This window comes from Sinohyriopsis cumingii, chromosome 14 (assembly GCF_028554795.1).
Source record: "Sinohyriopsis cumingii isolate HCF-2022 chromosome 14, ASM2855479v2, whole genome shotgun sequence".
In the NCBI taxonomy this organism is placed as follows: Eukaryota; Metazoa; Mollusca; class Bivalvia; order Unionida; family Unionidae; genus Sinohyriopsis; species Sinohyriopsis cumingii.
The window spans coordinates 93,502,142-93,523,839 of NC_142974.1; the positions used below are offsets into that span (position 1 = coordinate 93,502,142).

At 35.4% G+C, this 21,698-nt stretch overlaps 1 protein-coding gene across 1 annotated transcript in view; it reads left to right on the forward strand.

Annotated features, from left to right (window-relative positions):
- LOC149784412 (membrane-bound glycerophospholipid O-acyltransferase 1-like) overlaps positions 1 to 21,698 on the forward strand; it is a 79,275-nt gene that overhangs the window by 22,699 nt on the left and 34,878 nt on the right. The window contains exons 3-6 of the mRNA XM_089932470.1: positions 3,694 to 3,771; positions 8,153 to 8,245; positions 11,993 to 12,103; positions 18,824 to 18,965. Of these exons, the coding sequence (XP_089788596.1) occupies positions 3,694 to 3,771; positions 8,153 to 8,245; positions 11,993 to 12,103; positions 18,824 to 18,965 (424 nt within the window). The remainder of the gene's footprint in view (positions 1 to 3,693; positions 3,772 to 8,152; positions 8,246 to 11,992; positions 12,104 to 18,823; positions 18,966 to 21,698) is intronic.

Consider the following 21,698-nt stretch of genomic DNA (forward strand, 5'->3'; position numbering starts at 1 on the left):
ACCATAAATGTATACAGTAATGAGATCCTATACTGTAAATGTATACAGTAATGAGATCCTATACTGTAAATGCATACAGTAATGTACATGTATACAGTAATGAGATCCTATACTGTAAATGCATACAGTAATGAGATCCTATACTGTAAATGTATACAGAAATGAGATCCTTTACTGTAAATGTATACAGTAATGAGATCCTATACTGTAAATGTATACAGTAATGAGATCCTATACTGTAAATGTATACAGTAATGAGATCCTATACTGTAAATGTATACAGTAATGTACATGTATACAGTAATGAGATCCTATTCTGTAAATGTATACAGTAATGAGATCCTATTCTGTAAATGTATACAGTAATGAGATCCTATACTGTAAATGTATACAGTAATGTACATGTATACAGTAATGAGATCCTATACTGTAAATGTATACAGTAATGAGATCCTCTACTGTAAATGTATACAGTAATTAGATCCTATTCTGTAATTGTATACAGTAATTAGATTGTATACTATAAATGTATACAGTAAATATATACTGTAGATATATACAGTAATTATATACTATATGATAAATGTATATAGTAATTAGGTCCTATGCGGTAAATGTATACAGTAATTAGATAGTACACAGTTGTAAGCAACCCACTGTCCACTTTGTAGAAACCTTACACAAAGTCCCCTCTTCTTGCAAGAGGTTTGTGGGTTGGCAGATTGTACCTTCTTTCAAGGTGTCTGCTTAATTTGGTTCTCATTATCTAGAGGTTGACCACCCTTGATGTTAATGCCCGGTTTGAGTAAATATAAGTGGTGAAACTTATAGGTGGAATAGATAGAGATCTGAGCAGAGATATAGAACAGACCAACATGAGCCCCCATACATGTAAACAGCAATTTAATCAATTACATAAAACAACTGTGAGAATTCATTACATCAAGAATATACTCTGCTTCTAGAAATAAAACTTTCACCAAATTACAAAAACAAATATATTTAAATAAAGTAGCCAATCTGTTATACTGATAGATTTAGTTCATAGGATCGAGTGAACAATCAAAGCCAATGCTTTGTACAGTTGCATAACATGCTTCTCCGGTCCACTGCCGCTGTAGCTGTTCCTTCGACTTCCCTCTTTCTTGTCTCTTTCAGTCCTCAACTCTGTGCGTAGAACGTAGATTCACAGATACCTGGATCTTGGGATAATATGTCTCACTATATGTCTCATGATACATTGTAGACTACGTCTCAGGTAATACATCACAGGATACGTTGCAGAAATAATGTGTCACAGGATACATCTCAGATAATACGTCACAGGATATGTCTCAGAGATAATACATCACATGATATGTCTCAGAGATAATACATCACAGGATACGTCTCAGGGATAATATGCCACAAGAGCTATTTTCTCCCTTTGAGCTTTCAGTGTTCCTTGCTTCTATCGCCAAATTTGTTCATTGGTTTTCCTCAACAACGGTTCTCTTGGACAGCAGTTTTACGAGAGAATTTCTCCCAAATTTACTCTCGAAGTCCTGTTACACGTTTTCTCTTGCTGAAAAGCTTAAAATCATTAAAATGTTCAATGTGGCGATATTAAAACTAGGAAATTTAGTGTGGGAAACATGCCCCTTATTTAGTGTAACCAATCAGGATTAAATATATTTGCCACCTTTTTATAACTAGGTGCCAAATCTGGGGTCAGTTTGACCTTGTAGTTTGAGTAAAAGTGTCCTGCAATCTTTCATTTCTGATATTTACACTATGGAATCAAAGTTTGCTTTTGTTTTCATCAGTCTTCTGTTGGCTAAATAAACAAATGCTTAATTTAGAATAAAATTCTCCCCACGAAAAGACATTACCAATGATGGCAGTATGGCGATTTGATACGCGCCTGTCTCCATAAATCTAATTAATTGTTCTCTGGTCTCATACTAATGTGTTCTTCACAGATTGCCAGAAATTTCCCCTTCACAACAGTAATACTGATAAAGTAATTTGATCAGTGTCATTAACAAAATATTAAGCAGTTGGGACAACAAAAAATTATTTATTGCTTTTTCCAAAGTAATTGTTGTCTTTAAACTTTCATTTTGAGCTAAAGATATTGGCAGGCAAACAGGAAGAATGCATAATATTGAATGGAAGAATAAATAAACATACAGAAAATTAATTTCATGGATGAATAGTAATGCATGAGGTTCACTCAGTTAGAACTGTATGCTCTTAAAAAGCTACACTAGTACTAAGAATATAAGTAAACCGTTAAAGCTTTTATAGCACTCCTACATGTGTACATGAGGTGCTTTAATGTTTAGCAGTGATGCTTGGTGGTCATATAATCATTGACAGTGCAGCAAACTCTGAAGTCTTTTTATAATGTTGCATATCTTGCTCGTAATGTTTTAAAGAATTGACCTGAAGTGGGTACAGTAAAGCCAGACCTGGAAGTGGGTACAGTAAAGCCAGACCTGGAGTGGGTACAATAAAGCCAGACCTGGAAGTGGGTACAGTAAAACCAGACCTGGAAGTGGGTACAGTAAAGCCAGACCTGGAGTGGGTACAGTAAAGCCAGACCTGGAAGTGGGTACAGTAAAGCCAGACCTGGAGTGGGTACAGTAAAGCCAGACCTGGAAGTGGGTACAGTAAAGCCAGACCTGGAAGTGGGTACAGTAAAGCCAGACCTGGAGTGGGTACAGTAAAGCCAGACCTGGAGTGGGTACAGTAAAGCCAGACCTGGAAGTGGGTGCAGTAAAGCCAGACCTGAAGTGGGTACAGTAAAGCCAGACCTGAAGTGGGTACTGTAAAGCCAGACCTGGAAGTGGGTACAGTAAAGCCAGACCTGAAGTGGCTACCTAAAGCCAGACCTGAAGTGGCTACCTAAAGCCAGACCTGAAGTGGGTACAGTAAAGCCAGACCTGAAGTGGGTACAGTAAAGCCAGACCTGAAGTGGCTACAGTAAAGCCAGACCTGAAGTGGCTACAGTAAAGCCAGACCTAAGTGGGTACAGTAAAGCCAGACCTGAAGTGACTACAGTAAAGCCAGACTTGAAGTGGCTACACTAAAGCCAGACCTGAAGTGGGTAAAGCCAGACCAGAAGTGGGTACAGTAAAGCCAGACCTGAAGTGACTACAGTAAAGCCAGACCTGAAGTGGCTACAGTAAAGCCAGACCTAAGTGGGTACAGTAAAGCCAGACCTGAAGTGACTACAGTAAAGCCAGACTTGAAGTGGCTACACTAAAGCCAGACCTGAAGTGGCTACACTAAAGCCAGACCTGAAGTCACTTCCATCAACTCCTCCAAACATTGTTTTCTGTTAATCAGAGTTGTCCTATATCACATTAATAATGGTACATGTACAGTATGATTTGATTCATTTTCAGTATGGGGGGGGGGGGAAGGGAATATTTAATAATTATTTTAATAAGTTAAAGTATTTAATAACATTATATATTAAAATGACCTCATTTGTAACATGGTACACATTAATGACCCGCATGAACAGCTAGATGGTAAGGTAGTACTGTAGAATGAACAGATCCTGTTCTGCTTGAATGTACATAATGTGACTCAGATTAGGATCTGTGTTGTTTATATTTATATGTGCATTTCACACCATCAAATACTGCATTAGGCATCCTCTACTGAAAGTGATTTAATCTTCTGTTTTATTTTCTTTTTCAGAAACCTGTTTCATACTGTAGCTCAGACGGCAGTATGTTACACGTGTCTAAAGCTGTTGCCGGCCAGTGTTACCCATATGTGAGTCACTCATGTAATTTTATCACATAGCTTAAAGTCAAGTATTTGGTTTACTCTGGTGTTATCCTTAAATCTATGTTAAACTTTTTCTTTAAATTTCAAAACTGTATTAAGCCAAACATGCAATAAATGTTTCTGTCATTTTCATTACAGGAATTTTTTTAAACAGTAAAAGCAGTACACTTCACAATGATATCAGTTGAAATTATTAGAGCTTTTAAGCATAAAATTTGAGTAAATCACATTTAAATAAAGGAACATGGATTTCTCATTAATTCATACAAAATATGACTTAAGTTATAAAATAATATACAGAAATGCAGAATCTCAAATAGCTGAGTAATTTCTGTTTTTTTAAATCATGCTGAGAAAAACATTGGAATGATTCAAATAATTTAATCAAATGAGGATGGAAGTTGGATTCTACTAAAATATTAGGAAATTTATTTTCATTATTGAAAAAAAAAACGAAACAACTCGAACATTACTGAACCCTTTACCTCATGCAACCGTCTGGATGCCTCTACAGAAGTTGCATCGAAGCGCCTTTTGACGCCTCTACAAAAGTCCCATCGAAGCGCCATTTGAAGTTGGCTGTAAACATCAGCCATTTTAAGCCGGTTTTTGTAGCACCACCTTCGGGGAAAGCCCCTTGTTAGATACTAAATTCATTTCTGCGAATGACAATTATGTCAGATCATGTGGTCACTGTTTATGTACTGGTCGATATCTGCTATTTAAAGTAACTGGGTCGTAATCTCCACTCTCCAAAATGGCGGTCGCGGATTTCATTCAGTACTTACAAAGTTTTCACAATTAGAATCACAACTATGAAAGATTCAATAACCTAGGTAAAGGCTCTGATATTGATGTAGGCAGCAATTAGTTTTTATAAATTATCAAATTCAGATGACTTAGTGATGTAGACACAGACGAAAAACTTGTAAATTTCGAGTATGAGAAATGGCTGCTACAGTTGGTCAGGTGGCCTCACTGACATGACGGTGAATGAGTTCTCTCAAGATTTTAAAGCACATACAAAATTCTTCCATGAAAAATAATTACACAGCTATAACAATCGGACTTTACTCTTAAATTTTTCCACACATAATAGATGCGTGCCAAAAATGTAAAATGGTTAAAATGGCTGTTAAACGTAACATACACTACATTGCCTAACAGTTAACAGGCAGACCTATGTGTATGGAGTCGTATAGGTAACAGGTGTTCTATTTATAGTGTGCTGCACTTGGCAACTATGCTGTTTGAGGTAATGGGTTATAATGAATCTGCCTGTTGGTCTGAATCTTATTAAAGAATTTGTCAACGAAACTTGTCAACTTCTTTACTTGCACAAATTTTTTTATATCTGTTTGCAATGAAATATTGTGTGCCAGCTCCTTAAGAGAACTTTAGCTTATCATCAGTCTTGAAAAGCACATTTTACATACCAATATTAGCCTGTCCATCAGCACCAATAGACACTTGCTTTGAATAAAAAAGCTGCTAAACACTATTTTCTAGATCCAATAATTTCTGTGCTAACACTAGTTTTTCAATTGATTTTGAAAGTGAAAATTGCAAGCATGGATGATGGGATATGCATATTCTGCAATAATTACCATGGATGATGGGATATGCATATTACACGAGTCCCTCAATAACTCGCACCCTGATAACTCAAGAACCCACGTTTAACGCGCTGTCAGGTATGGATCCCATTTTTTAAAGCCGAAAATACCCCATAAATTTATCCCTATTTGTTAAACTTGAAGAAAATCGCGATCAAAATTGGTAACGGAAACTTCGATGTCTCGCTCATTTTATCGTTGAAAACGGTGGATAGGATATGGAAATTTTAATTAACACTATGAAATATCAAATTTAAAAATAGCTCATACAATTTTTTACATTTTCTTTCCAAACGACATTCTTAGTAAACTGCAATTAACGATATGTAAGGAAATTTCAATCAATGAAAATGTCACTTATGCTGAGTGGAGGCAGTACTTTAATAAATAAATACAAATTACATAACAAATTTTATCAATTGAAATTTGTGTTCTAGTTCCTATCATTTAGTTCCTTTTAACTGTAATCGTCATAAGTGCAATGTATCCTCTTGTAATTAAACGTAAAATGCGTCAATCTACCATAACAGCTATGTCTGCGAGCGTTTCTCTGAGAACCTTGTTTTGATAACTGACTTGCAGAAGTATTTGTTGTATTGTTGCACTGAATTAAAAGCTAGCCTCCTTTATATTATCACATTTATTATGTCTTTTGAATAAAAAAAGGAGGTGGAATAAAAGAAAAGTTAAAAGGCACAAAAATCGGACTAACTTAAAATCTGGCGGCTTCGGTCATATGTCAGTTGAACTCACTTCATTTGATCAGTTGAACACTGTAATATACGTTATTGTGTATGTAGCAGAAACTACCTTAAATTAACCAACTTGTTTCATAACTGTGATCAAAGATAACAAGGCAGCAAAGCAAAAAGAATAATTCGTAAAATAAAGAGCTTGATTTCACAGATATGGACCATTGTGGGCAAGCGAGTTTCAGAGAATTCTTGAACTGGCATTTAGAGATATCCTCAGGGATAATAAGAAATTTCATTATTACTTACAAAGAAATCATGACATTAACATTGTACTAATTGAACAATAAAAAATTGAGTTTTGACGTAGACATGTCACGAAATAAATGTCGTGTGTTTTTGAGAGAGAGAAATGAGTCTTGTTTGGTGTTGTATCAACAGTTAGTCTAGTTCCCAAATTGTGGACTACCGATTTGGCAAGATAATATTAAATACCACTACGGGAACCAGACTCATCAAGAAAACAAAAAGCAGTGACGTAATACACAGATTTTTTGCGTACAGGTGATGGGTTGTTCAAACCAGTTGGAATGATCTTTCATATCTTGGATATTTTGAGGGGGAAAATGTTATTTTAACAGAATAGCGAACAACTTCATTAGAAAAAGCGCATTATTAAAAATTGTTATCGACATGATTGTAAAATGAGGATTCAGTCATTAAACAGCCCAGCTCCCTAACAGCGTCGCCCCCGCCCCTCCCCTCCCCCCCCCCCCCTCACCCCCCCCCCCTGGTTTTCTCGATGTCAAAGCAATTTTTTTTTTTTTCAATTTTTGGAGGCCCATCTGTAACTCGCGCCTCACTTATAGTGCAGTCTGTGTTTGTGTACCCCGTTGTGCGCAAGTTATCAAGGGAGAGGTGTATGTAGTAATTAACATGGATGATGGGATATGCATAGTATATAGTAATTAACATAGATGATGGGATATGCATAGTATACAAGTAATTAACATGGATGATGGGATATGCATATTATGCAATAATTTAACATGCATATTGAGATATGCATATTATACAGTAATTAACATGGATGATGATATATGCATATTATACAGTAATTAACATGGATGATGGGATATGCATAATATACAGTAATTAACATGGATGATGGGATATGCATAGTATACAGTAATTAACATGGATGTTGAGATATGCATATTATGCAATAATTAACATAGATGATGGGATATACATATGCAATAATTAACATAGATGATGGGATATACATAGTATGCAATAATTAACATAGATGATGGGATATGCATATTATACAGTAATTAACATAGATGATGGGATATGCATGTTATGCAATAATTAACATAGATGATGGGATATACATATTATGCAATAATTAACATAGATGATGGGATATGCATATTATGCAATAATTAACATAGATGATGGGATATGCATATTATACAGTAATTAACATAGATGATGGGATATACATATTATGCAATAATTAACATAGATGATGGGATATGCATATTATGCAATAATTAACATAGATGATGGGATATACATATTATGCAATAATTAACATAGATGATGGGATATGCATATTATACAGTAATTAACATAGATGATGGGATATGCATATTATGCAATAATTAACATAGATGATGGGATATGCATATTATGCAATAATTAACATAGATGATGGGATATGCATATTATACAGTAATTAACATAGATGATGGGATATACATATTATGCAATAATTAACATAGATGATGGGATATGCATATTATGCAATAATTAACATAGATGATGGGATATACATATTATGCAATAATTAACATAGATGATGGGATATGCATATTATGCAATAATTAACATAGATGATGGGATATACATATGCAATAATTAACATAGATGATGGGATATGCATGTTATGCAATAATTAACATAGATGATGGGATATGCATAGTATACAGTAATTAACATGGATGATGGGATCTAGAAGAGCTTTAATAATATTTTCAATATCTTTTTCAGAGTTGTATTTCTTGTTGCCATGGGGTACCTGGTTTTAATACACATTGACAGAACCTTCTTTGGTGAGCCAGGATATTACATGGACATTTCCGGGTAAAACATTCCATTAATACTGTATTTATCCTGTGATCAGCTGATTCCTGATGATAATCCCACCTACCATTTTACATTATTTTGGCAAATTGTATGAAAATGTTTGTCTGATAGAAAGCCCACCCCCTGCCTTTTAGCAATTGTATTAAGCCAGTCAACAGATCTTATCCTGGAAAATAAATTATAAGGGATGGAAAAATATTCCCCTTTTTTAGTAGCCTAGGACAAGTTTAAAATTGTACTGGACAATCACTAATCATAAATAGTTGGACTGGACTGATATGTAAACATTGACAAAACTTATTTTCCATTTAAATCCCATTTCAAGGTAAGGACATCATTGGACATATCCAATTCTGATTTTTTTAAATCATTTGGCAGACACAATTTGAGATAGATCCTGGATCAGAAGATGTTTTATGCGTGAAATTAATCAGGGGAAATACTGTAAAAGTTAGTTCCCTTTCCAATATATCAAAAGTAGGGTTTTGGTCTTTGGCTGCAATAAAGATCATACTGGTTTAAGTTTTCGATAAGGTTCGTAATTGGGCATTCTGGAACATCCGTATCCCAGTTTGCATTATGTATGAAATCTGAATTTCATTCAGTATGTAAAATATTTACACAAAAATACCCCAAAGCAAAACAGCATGAGAATAATAACTTAGAGCTGTCATCTTCATCATCAGCACAGTGACACTAATCAGTTACTTTTATAATGGTACTGTATCGTTTGAATTAAATCTGCATTAAATAACAAAGTAATAGCAACCAAACAACACAATTATATTTCTGCCGTAACAATGTCATGGTAAAATGCTTCTAAAGTCTAAATAATGAATGACAGCTCTAGTTTTTAATGTCAGTTTGGTTTTGATGCTTTACCTAGCAATTAGGCATTTGAATGACCAATGTGAGTTAAGTGTTTGGTTTTGATGCTTTACCTAGCAATTAGGCATTTGAATGACCAATGTGAGTTAAGTGTTTGGTTTTGATGCTTTACCTAGCAATTAGGCATTTGAATGACCAATGTGAGTTAAGTGTTTGGTTTTGATGCTTTACCTAGCAATTAGGCATTTGAATGACCAATGTGAGTTAAGTGTTTGGTTTTGATGCTTTACCTAGCAATTAGGCATTTGAATGACCAATGTGAGTTAAGTGTTTGGTTTTGATGCTTTACCTAGCAATTAGGCATTTGAATGACCAATGTGAGTTAAGTGTTTGGTTTTGATGCTTTACCTAGCAATTAGGCATTTGAATGACCAATGTGAGTTAAGTGTTTGGTTTTGATGCTTTACCTAGCAATTAGGCATTTGAATGACCAATGTGAGTTAAGTGTTTGGTTTTGATGCTTTACCTAGCAATTAGGCATTTGAATGACCAATGTGAGTTAAGTGTTTGGTTTTGATGCTTTACCTAGCAATTAGGCATTTGAATGACCAATGTGAGTTAAGTGTTTGCTTTTGATGCTTTACCTAGCAATTAGGCATTTGAATGACCAATGTGAGTTAAGTGTTTGCTTTTGATGCTTTACCTAGCAATTAGGCATTTGAATGACCAATGTGAGTTAAGTGTTTGCTTTTGATGCTTTACCTAGCAATTAGGCATTTGAATGACCAATGTGAGTTAAGTGTTTGGTTTTGATGCTTTACCCAGCAATTAGGCATTTGAATGACCAATGTGAGTTAAGTGTTTGCTTTTGATGCTTTACCTAGCAATTAGGCATTTGAATGACCAATGTGAGTTAAGTGTTTGGTTTTGATGCTTTACCTAGCAATTAGGCATTTGAATGACCAATGTGAGTTAAGTGTTTGGTTTTGATGCTTTACCCAGCAATTAGGCATTTGAATGACCAATGTGAGTTAAGTGTTTGGTTTTGATGCTTTACCTAGCAATTAGGCATTTGAATGACCAATGTGAGTTAAGTGTTTGGTTTTGATGCTTTACCCAGCAATTAGGCATTTGAATGACCAATGTGAGTTAAGTGTTTGCTTTTGATGCTTTACCTAGCAATTAGGCATTTGAATGACCAATGTGAGTTAAGTGTTTGGTTTTGATGCTTTACCTAGCAATTAGGCATTTGAATGACCAATGTGAGTTAAGTGTTTGGTTTTGATGCTTTACCTAGCAATTAGGCATTTGAATGACCATTGTGAGTTAAGTGTTTGGTTTTGATGCTTTACCTAGCAATTAGGCATTTGAATGACCAATGTGAGTTAAGTGTTTGGTTTTGATGCTTTACCTAGCAATTAGGCATTTGAATGACCATTGTGAGTTAAGTGTTTGGTTTTGATGCTTTACCTAGCAATTAGGCATTTGAATGACCATTGTGAGTTAAGTGTTTGGTTTTGATGCTTTACCTAGCAATTAGGCATTTGAATGACCATTGTGAGTTAAGTGTTTGGTTTTGATGCTTTACCCAGCAATTAGGCATTTGAATGACCATTGTGAGTTAAGTGTTTGGTTTTGATGCTTTACCCAGCAATTAGGCATTTGAATGACCATTGTGAGTTAAGTGTTTGGTTTTGATGCTTTACCTAGCAATTAGGCATTTGAATGACCATTGTGAGTTAAGTGTTTGGTTTTGATGCTTTACCCAGCAATTAGGCATTTGAATGACCATTGTGAGTTAAGTGTTTGGTTTTGATGCTTTACCTAGCAATTAGGCATTTGAATGACCATTGTGAGTTAAGTGTTTGGTTTTGATGCTTTACCTAGCAATTAGGCATTTGAATGACCAATGTGAGTTAAGTGTTTGATGCTTTACCTAGCAATTAGGCATTTGAATGACCAATGTGAGCAATAAATATTAAAGAATTTTCTAGGTTTCATTTGACTGGTAGAAGATACTCTGTTCACTCCTCTAAATAGGGAATTGTTTGGTTTTGATGCTTTACCTAGCAATTAGGCATTTGAATGACCATTGTGAGTTAAGTGTTTGGTTTTGATGCTTTACCTAGCAATTAGGCATTTGAATGACCAATGTGAGTTAAGTGTTTGATGCTTTACCTAGCAATTAGGCATTTGAATGACCAATGTGAGCAATAAATATTAAAGAATTTTCTAGGTTTCATTTGACTGGTAGAAGATACTCTGTTCACTCCTCTAAATAGGGAATTCATGTTGGGTATTCACTCAGTTGCATGTCCTTAGAAAATACAGAGTTGTAGAAATGTTGCTTAACTATTGATAATATTCCATTTGGCTATGAGTGACTGATTTTTAATTGGTAGTTGTTACAATTGTTATGAGAAAAGTAGCGATGGAAAAGGACACCAGGTGTTGTTAGATCTATAAACTCCATGCTTGAAATCTAGATTGCACCTGAGAAATGATTCCATAGTTTTATTTTCAGCATGTCACCAATATAGACTATTTTTTGAAGTATGAAAGTTTAATACATTGAAGATTTCTCGAGACGAGGCATTTTGAAACTCTTGTCGGAAGGTTGTGCAATATTGTTTGAATGTTTGAATTTGCGCTTCAGAACACACAATAAAATACTTCGAGTTTTGGGTACCATTTCAAACAGCATAGACCCAGATATGCATGATGTCTCTAATGATGTTTGTCTTATCAGTTTTTGTTCTGTTGTGTGTTAAGCCATTTTCAGTTGAATTTGTATTTAAGACATGTAGAAATGCTACCTTGATAGGTTATTTTAATTTTCTTGTTGGCGTAGTGGATGTACTAGCCAGGAAAGAACGTGATAACTTGTATTTATATCCTCTTTTTGGCTCCTTACAGGCCCCTAATGATCTCTACACAAAAGATGACAAGCCTGGCCTTCAGTATTAATGATGGTTGCCACAGAAATTCAGAGAAGCTTACAGACTTGCAGAAAAATAAAGCAGTTAAGTAAGTCTCTGTCACGAAGAAAAATCATGATTTTGTGAATTACGGTTCAAGTCCACAGCAGTGTTTAAGATTTGCATTAAAAAGGCATGATTTGAAGACTTTGACACCTGGACACAGGTGAGACACTTTGGGGCAGGGGAGCATTTCTTTTTGGACATAAATTTTCATTTTCCTGGCTTTAAGTCTTTTCTTTTTTCATATATATTTTGTTTTATAAATGATGATTTGTCATCAGATATGCTGCTAGTAACAAATGTAGACAGACCTTCAGATAATTTCTAATCAGATTTGACAGAACGTTCATGAAGACATTTTAGAAACGGCTGCTGTTACTAAAACTTTTAAAAGCCTTAAAATTACTTTTTTGTCAGAACCGTTGAACAGCATTTTACCCAACTTTACAGGAAGCATCCTGGCATGAAAACCTTTCACATCTATGTAGAGGATGCCATTTTGGCATTTAATATGGCTGCTGTTAGTAAAAAAAAAATAAATCTTCAGTAACTTACTTTGTAAATAACCATTTAACAACATAATTTGAACAAATCTGAGAAAAAGTCCCTCGCTTGAATGCCTTTCAGAATTATAAAAGATGCCATTCCATCATAAATAAAAGTGGAAAAATGCTTGCAGAACTTTATGTACAAAATTAGTGAACAGAATTTGGTCAACATTGATGCAGACTATCCTGGTATACATGCATTACGATACTAAAGTGTTGTCAGTTATGGGTGAAAATATAAAAACTAGCAAAGCATACCACTGATATGGACTTCTTGGCCATCTGCTCTTGCATTTATCCATTAATCAGTTGTCAGCCAAGTGAGCAATCTCAGGCCCTCTTGAGCCTCTTGCTTGAGAATAAAAATCGTGATATTATGCTTTTTGTCAATACCATATTTACTGTATATGTTGGGAAACCGTATTTGTTGGGACACCATACATTTATTTTACAATTATTTTTTTTGTGCACTGTATGTAATGGGACACATCTTGTTTACAATTTTCTTCCTAGATGCATATTTGCTAAGAACAAGAGCTCAGGTAAGAATGAATCGTTGTGTATATGAGAATGAGTTCAACTTTTTCTGTTCTTATTTATGCTTCAACATAATTTCTAATCTGTTCTAATTTATGTTCTGGTTTGTTTCTAATTTATGCTTCAACAAAGTTTTTTAAAAATTAAATGCCAAGGCTTATTTGCCGTTAATGCTCGTTACACGACTTATTTTGACAAAATAACTAAAAATGAGCACAGTATAAACTATTCACTGTAATTACAGAAAAATTATATTCAGGGAGAGAGAGAGATACCGGTAGATATTGACGGTACAAAGTGATTGATAAACATACTAATTCCGAAACCGAACATCTTTTATTTACACAGGAGTGATTTCTGACATAATCCAAGTACTGCTGAACAAACTTTAATTTAAATCCTTCAGTCTGTCCACATTCTTAATTGCCTACTCAACCCCACCTCAGGCTCAAATCCATCAAATTCTTCCTCTTCACTGTTGCTGATATTGTCCTCACATCCATTCAAGTTATTGTTAATGCCACAAACTTTAAATGATTTTCGGATCAGATCTGGCCTGTCCCGAAGCGATTTGACTGCTTTCACAATCCAGCCTACAACTGCTTTTTTATCTGCACTCTTAATATGAGACTGTTTTCATTTTCCTTGGAAAGGCCCTCTGCTGCTTTACGAATAAAATTTGTCCAGCTTTTCCTCATGTTGGACTTCTGTTTTTCTCCTGACTTGAATCAGATATTTCTTGATATAGTCCGTTTTTTATTTCATCTCTGATCAGGTTGTTTAAAAACGGTCTGTCCGGTCTGATACCGCAATGACCCTTGTAAATTATATGTTCCATATATTAGTCAGCACACGACTCTCATAAAGAGTATTCTGATTGGTCAAAGGTTTAAATTCGTCCAGTGAGTCTTCATGTAATGGAAACTGATGACAGTGGAAAGAAGAAGCATACTTGTAAAACAAGGCATCCTGAATTGTTGCATGACATGAAACGTTTAGATAAAGGTTTTACAAACATATGGAAATGGGAATGGCAGAAGCGAAAAGTTGACAGAAATTTAGTTGGTCGGTTTATAAGAAACTGAACACTAGAGGACTGTTATTTTGTGACCTCTGCAAGAAAGATCTGAATTACGGTAATCGCGGTTGGAAGAGTTTGGAACAACAGCTTCAGAAGAAACTGCATATGGAAAAACAGAAGCTCAGAAGGCATCTGGAAAAAGTGTAGTTAATTACTATAAGAAGAAAGATTTCTTGCATGAGAGAACAGATGTAGCCCTGTCAGAATATGCACACTGCATGTCGCCAATGCAAGCACCAGCTTGAAAGGAAAATAGGCTCTCTTTGAGAAGGAAAAGAAATGATTGCACATTGAGTCAGTGGTGACAAAAAGGAAGGCTAAAGAAATCTTTGCTAAAGCCGCAAAAAGAGCTCAACTGGCATTATCAGCAGGTTGTGTCCATTGGAGAAAAAGAAGTGAATGTATGGGATTATTTGTATATAATTGATGTACTTGAGTGTTTATTTTACAGATTTGTTTTGAAAAGAGATAAGTATAATATATTTGCTGGAAAAATTGACAAATTATTGTGACTTAATTATGATGTGAACACTAAAATGCACATGAAATAACTTCAGCATCAGCAGTATTAGAGAACAAATTCATGTGACTATAAATATTGTGAAATTATTGAAGTAAAGCTGAACATTTTTGGTAAGTTTATTAGTTTTTCAAATGATTATTTTGGTTTATTTTATGATCATAAGTTGCACCAGGAGCAGTTTTTTATGAGTTTACAATACATCTTTGGCGGGGGTCTTCAGGCTTCTGGATCATGGTCACTGCCCTTTGAGACCCCATTGGAGGAGGACCCCCAAACCTCACTTAAAATGTTTTCAGGTTTTTTTTTATGGAAGACCAAAATCGTGTCTGTATCACTAAAAGAGATTGTTCCTTTCCTGTATTCTTGAGATAATTATTATATCTCTTTAATCCACTGCAGCATCACCTCCTCATCAACCCAGCCCTTATCCTGTACATGTACAATCCATCCTTTTGGTGCCTGATTATCTTTTAGTTCCCTAACACAACGAAAAATTATCATTGGCAGCAACACATCTCCTGCTGCAGAAACTGCAGGTACTGAGGTTAGATGCTTTTTATCCACACCAGTCGTGCAAATTCTCACACTTTTTAACACCTTTCTGTCAACAGTTCATCTTGGAATGAGATCAAAGTACATGGGAGTTTCATCCATGTTAATTATCATCTTGTCTTCGAAATCGTCTTCTCTTCGTCTTCAAATTCCGTGAAATTGTGGAATAATTTTTTTTCTATAATGTGTTTTTTTTTGTTTTATTTTTATTAACCTTTATATACGCTGTGTACATGATAACAATGACCAAGGAATCACTTTTTGTGTAAATGTGTGAGAAGTTATCGTTTCAAAGTGTTCCATTGTTTCTGTTTATTTTTAAAATCCCAGTGAAAACCGGTAGAAAGAAATCAAAGTTGGCTTCCCCATGTCGGCTGACTTTGTATACATATGTATAGTTTTTTAAAAAATCTTAGCCTACTTTTTGGGAAGGTTGGCCTGTGTGTACTTCAGACTGGTCTGCCTTAGAACTGAGGCCAAAATGTCTAACATTCAGGCACAAAACAGAATGAAACCTTGTTCAGGGTTCCCACAATACCGGGAAATTAGGAAAAAGTTGGGAGAAATGATAAATTTTTTCCCCGACCATGAAAAGACCTTGAATTTTGCAAATATTGAAAGTCGGGAAAACCCTGTGAATTTTCCTCCACAACGTGATGCACGAAACAGTTATGTAATTGAGTCGTAACTGAACTGATTGTGAGTTTAATGTAACGATTTCTAACCAGAATATTGGAGGTTGCAGTATGGATCATTTGGGTGCTTGCCGTAAATATATTTGCTGAGACAATCCAAACGCTTAGTGGATTAAATTCATCTAGCAGACTTTTAGTTTCACCGATAGCTTGATATCTGTATTTTTTAAAAAAATTATGGAAGGTATTAAAACCAGTCTAGCATCACAAGCGGCCAACATGTTGGCATTAAAGCATATCCCCTTAGCAGATGGGCTAGGAAACTTAAATATTGTTAAATCAAGTTATACCTGCATGAAATCGTGATGAAAATTATTTATTTTCTCAGAAATTGTGAGAGTATTAAAATCATTATGTCTTTAATCTGTTGAAAGACGATTAAACTAATGCGTTGATGAAATTTGAGCTGGTACTAGCGATTTAGATAGCAAGTCGCACGAACACACAGAATCTCACAACCATCATTTTGAAATATTATAGAAAAAATATTAAATAAAAGCTGTATACTGGTTGTAATAATAATACAAGAATGAAAGAGCACAAAATTCTCTATTTATTCCGAGACCAACTTCGAAGTTTTGTTGTATCACATGATTACTACGTTTATGTGCTCTATCATGTATGGAGCATACAAAGCAGGTAACCAGACTACTCTGCTTGATGAATCAGACTGGCCCAGCTTCTTGTAATTGTTCTTGAAATAAATTTGTTGAGAATTATATGTTCTTTCTGATTTTTACAAAAGGTAATAGACTTTCATTTAATATAATTGAAATTTTATACAACAACATTAAAAAGGAGTTTGTTGTTGATATCACATGCCTATTGGACTTCTGATGTCGTTGTTTGAGATTTGTGAAGTAATGTGACTATTAACGCAAATGGCAAGTACTGGGTCAGGTTTCATCTATGCTTCATTTCATCTAGTCTGTCAGCAGATTAAAGACATAACGATTATAATACTTACCATGTTTGAGAAAGAAAGAAAAATTTCCTATTGATTTCATGCAGGTTAAAGTCAATATAACCCAGCTTAAATTTGCTAGGCCTGCTGGTAAGCTATCTTACAGTGGTGGCAGATTCCAAATTTGATATGTAATTACTCTGAACCCACACTCCATCCAAGATGTCCAAAGGTGAAAAATGAGGTTGGAATATTCGGCGGAAACCCGGATTAGAAAAATTTTGAATCTCTGAGCTGAATTTTGGTGCGAAACTATTACACAGTGACATGTAGCTTAAAGCATTGGTTCCAGATCTTGAATAGAATGCAGGAAAAATGGGAAGTTGTCGTCCTGTTAATTATATATTAAGAAACGATAATAGCCCATGTTTCAATACATGTTTGGGGACTGGTTTATTGAACTACAAGAAGATAAGTTGATTGTACAGAAAATTCAGTCCTTGTTTATATAACATTATATAATTTTGAAGATCTTTTGTCAAAATTTAAATCAGCCCTTTTGTAAATGTCTTTAAATGATGGAATTTTTAACCAGATCATCTTAAGAAGTTTAGGTTGGTTGAAAAATCTTGTTTGAGATTTTATTGGCACATAATTTCAGGGATAAACTTTTTTCGTAACAAGATAAGATTCTAAAACTGTGCATTTATTGGGGTTTTATCATACTGTGATAGGAAATGTTTACTTTGTATAACATGCATACATATTGCTCTAGAATTCTTTGGAATTAAAGGTTTGAAAGGAAGCAAAATAATGTATGCTTATTATGTTGTTTCCATGTAGCAACATAATGCAGGTCTGCAAAGTAAAGTTAGAATTTGTATTCTGTACATTGAAATGGCTTTAAATACCAATTTATGTCAATATAGTCAAATTTGTTTCATGTGACTCATTTTGTGGTTTTATAAATGATCATCGTTTCTGACATATATGTTTTGGAGAGTCTTGAAAGAGAAACTTTGTCAGATTTGGAAAATGCTTGTTTTATAATGCAAAAAGTATTTAATTCCATCAGTAATGGTCATATGTTAACCATGAAATAATTAATTTCATCCTGGAAGAAACCTGGAAAAGACCTGAAAACTTATATTTAGAAAAGCGTGGGAACCATGCTTGTTACTTTCGATGTCTGGACAGTATCTTTAAAGATCAGTCTGCAATGTCATGGTCAGGTGTTATGATTGTGACCATTTTTTGACTTCATGATGGTAGACAGGGGACAAAACTACACTGAATTTGCTTGGTTTAGTCTGCAATATATGACTGAATTCTTTTTTGTAATAGTAACTAAAATATACAGTTCACAGTTGGTAAACTTTGCAGTCTAAAGAAAACTTTTTTGTGCTGTGTCTAGTTAAGTTTCTCAATATTTGTTCCTCTAATAATGCCCCACTAATTAGAAATACATGCACCTAAAGCCTAGTCACATTCTGTCGTTGTAATTACAATAGTGTCATAGTCGTATCACAAGTAATGGAATTCATTAGAAAGGGACATTTATTACTCCACATGTAGATGATGGGCATGATTTACAGACAAAGAGTGAATGGCCAAATTATTAACTGATTACCAATGTTAAATTTATATTGGACTTTATTGACAAGTTGGTGCTAGTCCTCCAGAACTAACTTTGTAACTGGCACTTTTTAAAATCATTTTCCAAATGGAAAAGTTGTTGCTGAAAAAACAGATAGTGTATAAAAAACTTCTTTAAGAATTGCAGCAGGATATAACGTGAACTATGCTTGACAACACCCAGCACAGCATGAATATAGCATGGCCTGTACATTAGGCAGTTATAGTGTGTTGTACAGTTTTCGGCTTTCTTTATTAGGTATGTTCCTAGTTTATTTTATCTTCCTACAGATGTTGCCCAAGTTTACTGGAGATAAGCAGCTACATATTTTACTTTCAAGGATTCCTGGTTGGGCCATCGGTATTTTTCAGTGATTACATAGCATTTATAGAAGGGACTGATTTAGTGAAACAGGTGCCACCAACAGCAGTGGTAAGTTAATGAACCCTAAGGATGATTGCTAGTGAAATATTGGAGTACTGCAAATTCTTTTATTTCATGAAAAATAACATTTTTATTAATTCTTAAATTCATGGATCAGTTAAGGAGTTTTATTGCTTCCACGGCAGACTTGTTGTTGGGGTTTTTAATTTATGGCATGCAGCTACCTTTAAATCATCAGATAGTTCTGCCCCACACAAAAAAAAAAAAAAAAAAACATATACTTGTGTACAAGTTGAGTTAAACTGCATAGATCTTGATTAATCGCTGACAGATCAGGGACATATGTTGTTTGTTTTATTGATTTCTTCTAAAAACTACATAGACCTTGACGGGGCCCCGAGTGGCCGAGTGGTCTAAAGCGCTCTTCGTTACGGATCACTGCCATCTCACCTCTGTCTGCGGCGGTTCGAGTCTAAGATTCAGCCAATGTGGGCATGTGAGAAAGCCTGCCAGTAGCTTCTCGTGGGTCGGTGGTTCTTTCCGGGGTTTTCCGGGTTCTTCCTCCACCATTAATACTGGCCGCCATGTATAGCCTATCGTGCTGAAAAATGGCGTTAAACCCCACAACAACACAACAACAACATAGACCTTGATCTGCAGTCACATAAATCGCTGGTAGACCAGGGGCATATGTAGTTTGCTTTATTGATTTCTCTGGAAAACTACATAGACCTTGATCTGCAGTCACATAAAGAGCTGGCTGATCAGTTGTATGTTGTTTGTTTTATAGATTTCTCCTAAAAACTGCAGAGACCTTGATCTGATTGCTTTTCTTGCACTGTCAGATCTTGGTATGTTCAGTTAACAGTTGGGTGTGACTTAAAAGTGAATACAGTTGTTAATATGTTTACAGTATTGCACTTCTTGCAAAAAGAATATTTTTGCATTGTGATGAGTCCATACAGTTTATCGATTGCAATGAGTCCAATCAGTTTATCAATTGCAACGAATCCAAACAGTTTATCAACACAATGAATAGCTTGCTGTACACTTTCTTACACAAGCTGCAGTATCTATTCTTAGAGAAGGATAAAGAAATAGAGTTTATATATAAGTATAGAGTTTAGATATAAGTATAGAATTTATATCCTCTAACCACTTATTCTTTATAAAAAAAATTACATAGAGTATTGAAGTATCTTTGAAAATAATTTTATATGAATATTAAAAATTTTTATGTTGTTTTTGATAATTTATGTTTTGCTTTAAACATCAGGGAAAATATAGACTGCCATATTATATTTAAATAAGATCATAAGTGTTCAGGAGGCATAATAGGCCAGTAGGTACAATATCGGACTCATTGTCCCAGGTTTGCAGGTTTTTATACATGTCCAAGTCAACCCAGATATGCTTCCTTGGCATGCTCTCGAAAAGGCATTTAGCTCCCATTTCCTCAGCTTGATTAGTGAATAAAGTGTTGTTGAAAGCAAATTTTTAGTAAATTGTATTTCTCCGAGAATACTTACCCGATCACATTAACGTTAGAGATATAAGCCTGCTACCTCTCGAATCCAGCCCTACTAAAAGACGAAAATTCGTCTTTTCGGTCTATCTCATATAGACCAAAGGGCAATAACTCTTGCCCCTTACCTCCTCTTGCCACCGCCAGGTGTCACTAGTTTTTTAAGCTGAGCGATATATATTATATGAGGCTGCTCGCATAGCGGGGTGGTTGGGATGGTTTTTAAGTAATGTGATCAGGTAAGTATTCTTGGAGAAACACAATTTACTAAAAATTTGCTTTCTCCTTCAAATACGTATCCCCGATCACATTAACATTAGGAGAATAAGTAATAGGAGGAGGGAATGCTGAGTATCCTACCTCCACCCCGGGTACCTTCTAGGGAATGATGGCTGGATTCCCCATTTGAACGATAACCCGTTCTCCTAATTTCATCAGCACCACAGCCTAGGGTCCTGTGATATGTGACCCCTATATGCGGTTAAGAAGATAGTTATTGAAATCTTCTTACCTACGAAATTTCACTGGCGAATCCAGCGAAGCTGATAGGCTGTGCTGATTGTTTTAAATGGGTCTGGTGGTCATCTGGGAAGCCGACACCGGACCTACCAGATTCAAGGTTTGCCTCTGCGAAGCCAAATCTCTGAGATAAAAACTGGAGAAGGTTGACTCAGCATGCCAGCCAACAGCTTCTATTATATCTCAGATCAAAACATTGCGTTTGAATGCCAGGCTCGCCGAGATTGCTCTAATCTCATAAGCCGTAATCTTCATGAGGCGACTCTGATCTTGTGAGACCTCAGAGTACACTTCAGCCATGAAGCCAGGGCTTGAGGGCGCTTACGTGTGTCCCGACATGCCTCTGTGCGTTTTAAATAGTGCTTGAGTGCACAAACAGGATCTTGCATGGCTGCTGCTCTTGACTTATCTATGGAAGAGAGCGAGCGAATGACAATTCTTTGATTGCCAATGGATGGTAACTATTTTTGGCTACAAAGCCTGGTTGCGTCAGGAGGACCGCCGAACCATCTGATCTGAACTGAAGAAAGTTTGGGTCACTGGAAAGGGCATGTAACTCGCTCACCCTGCATGCAGAAGCTAAGGCTATCAAGAAACATGTTTTGTATGATAGTAACTTTAACAAAGTGTGGGCTAAAGGTTCAAATTTGTCCGAATTGAGCCATGTTAAAACCCAGGACAGATTCCATTTTGGAAACAGGGTGAGGGATTTTGGGCGATTGAAATCAAAATTGGCT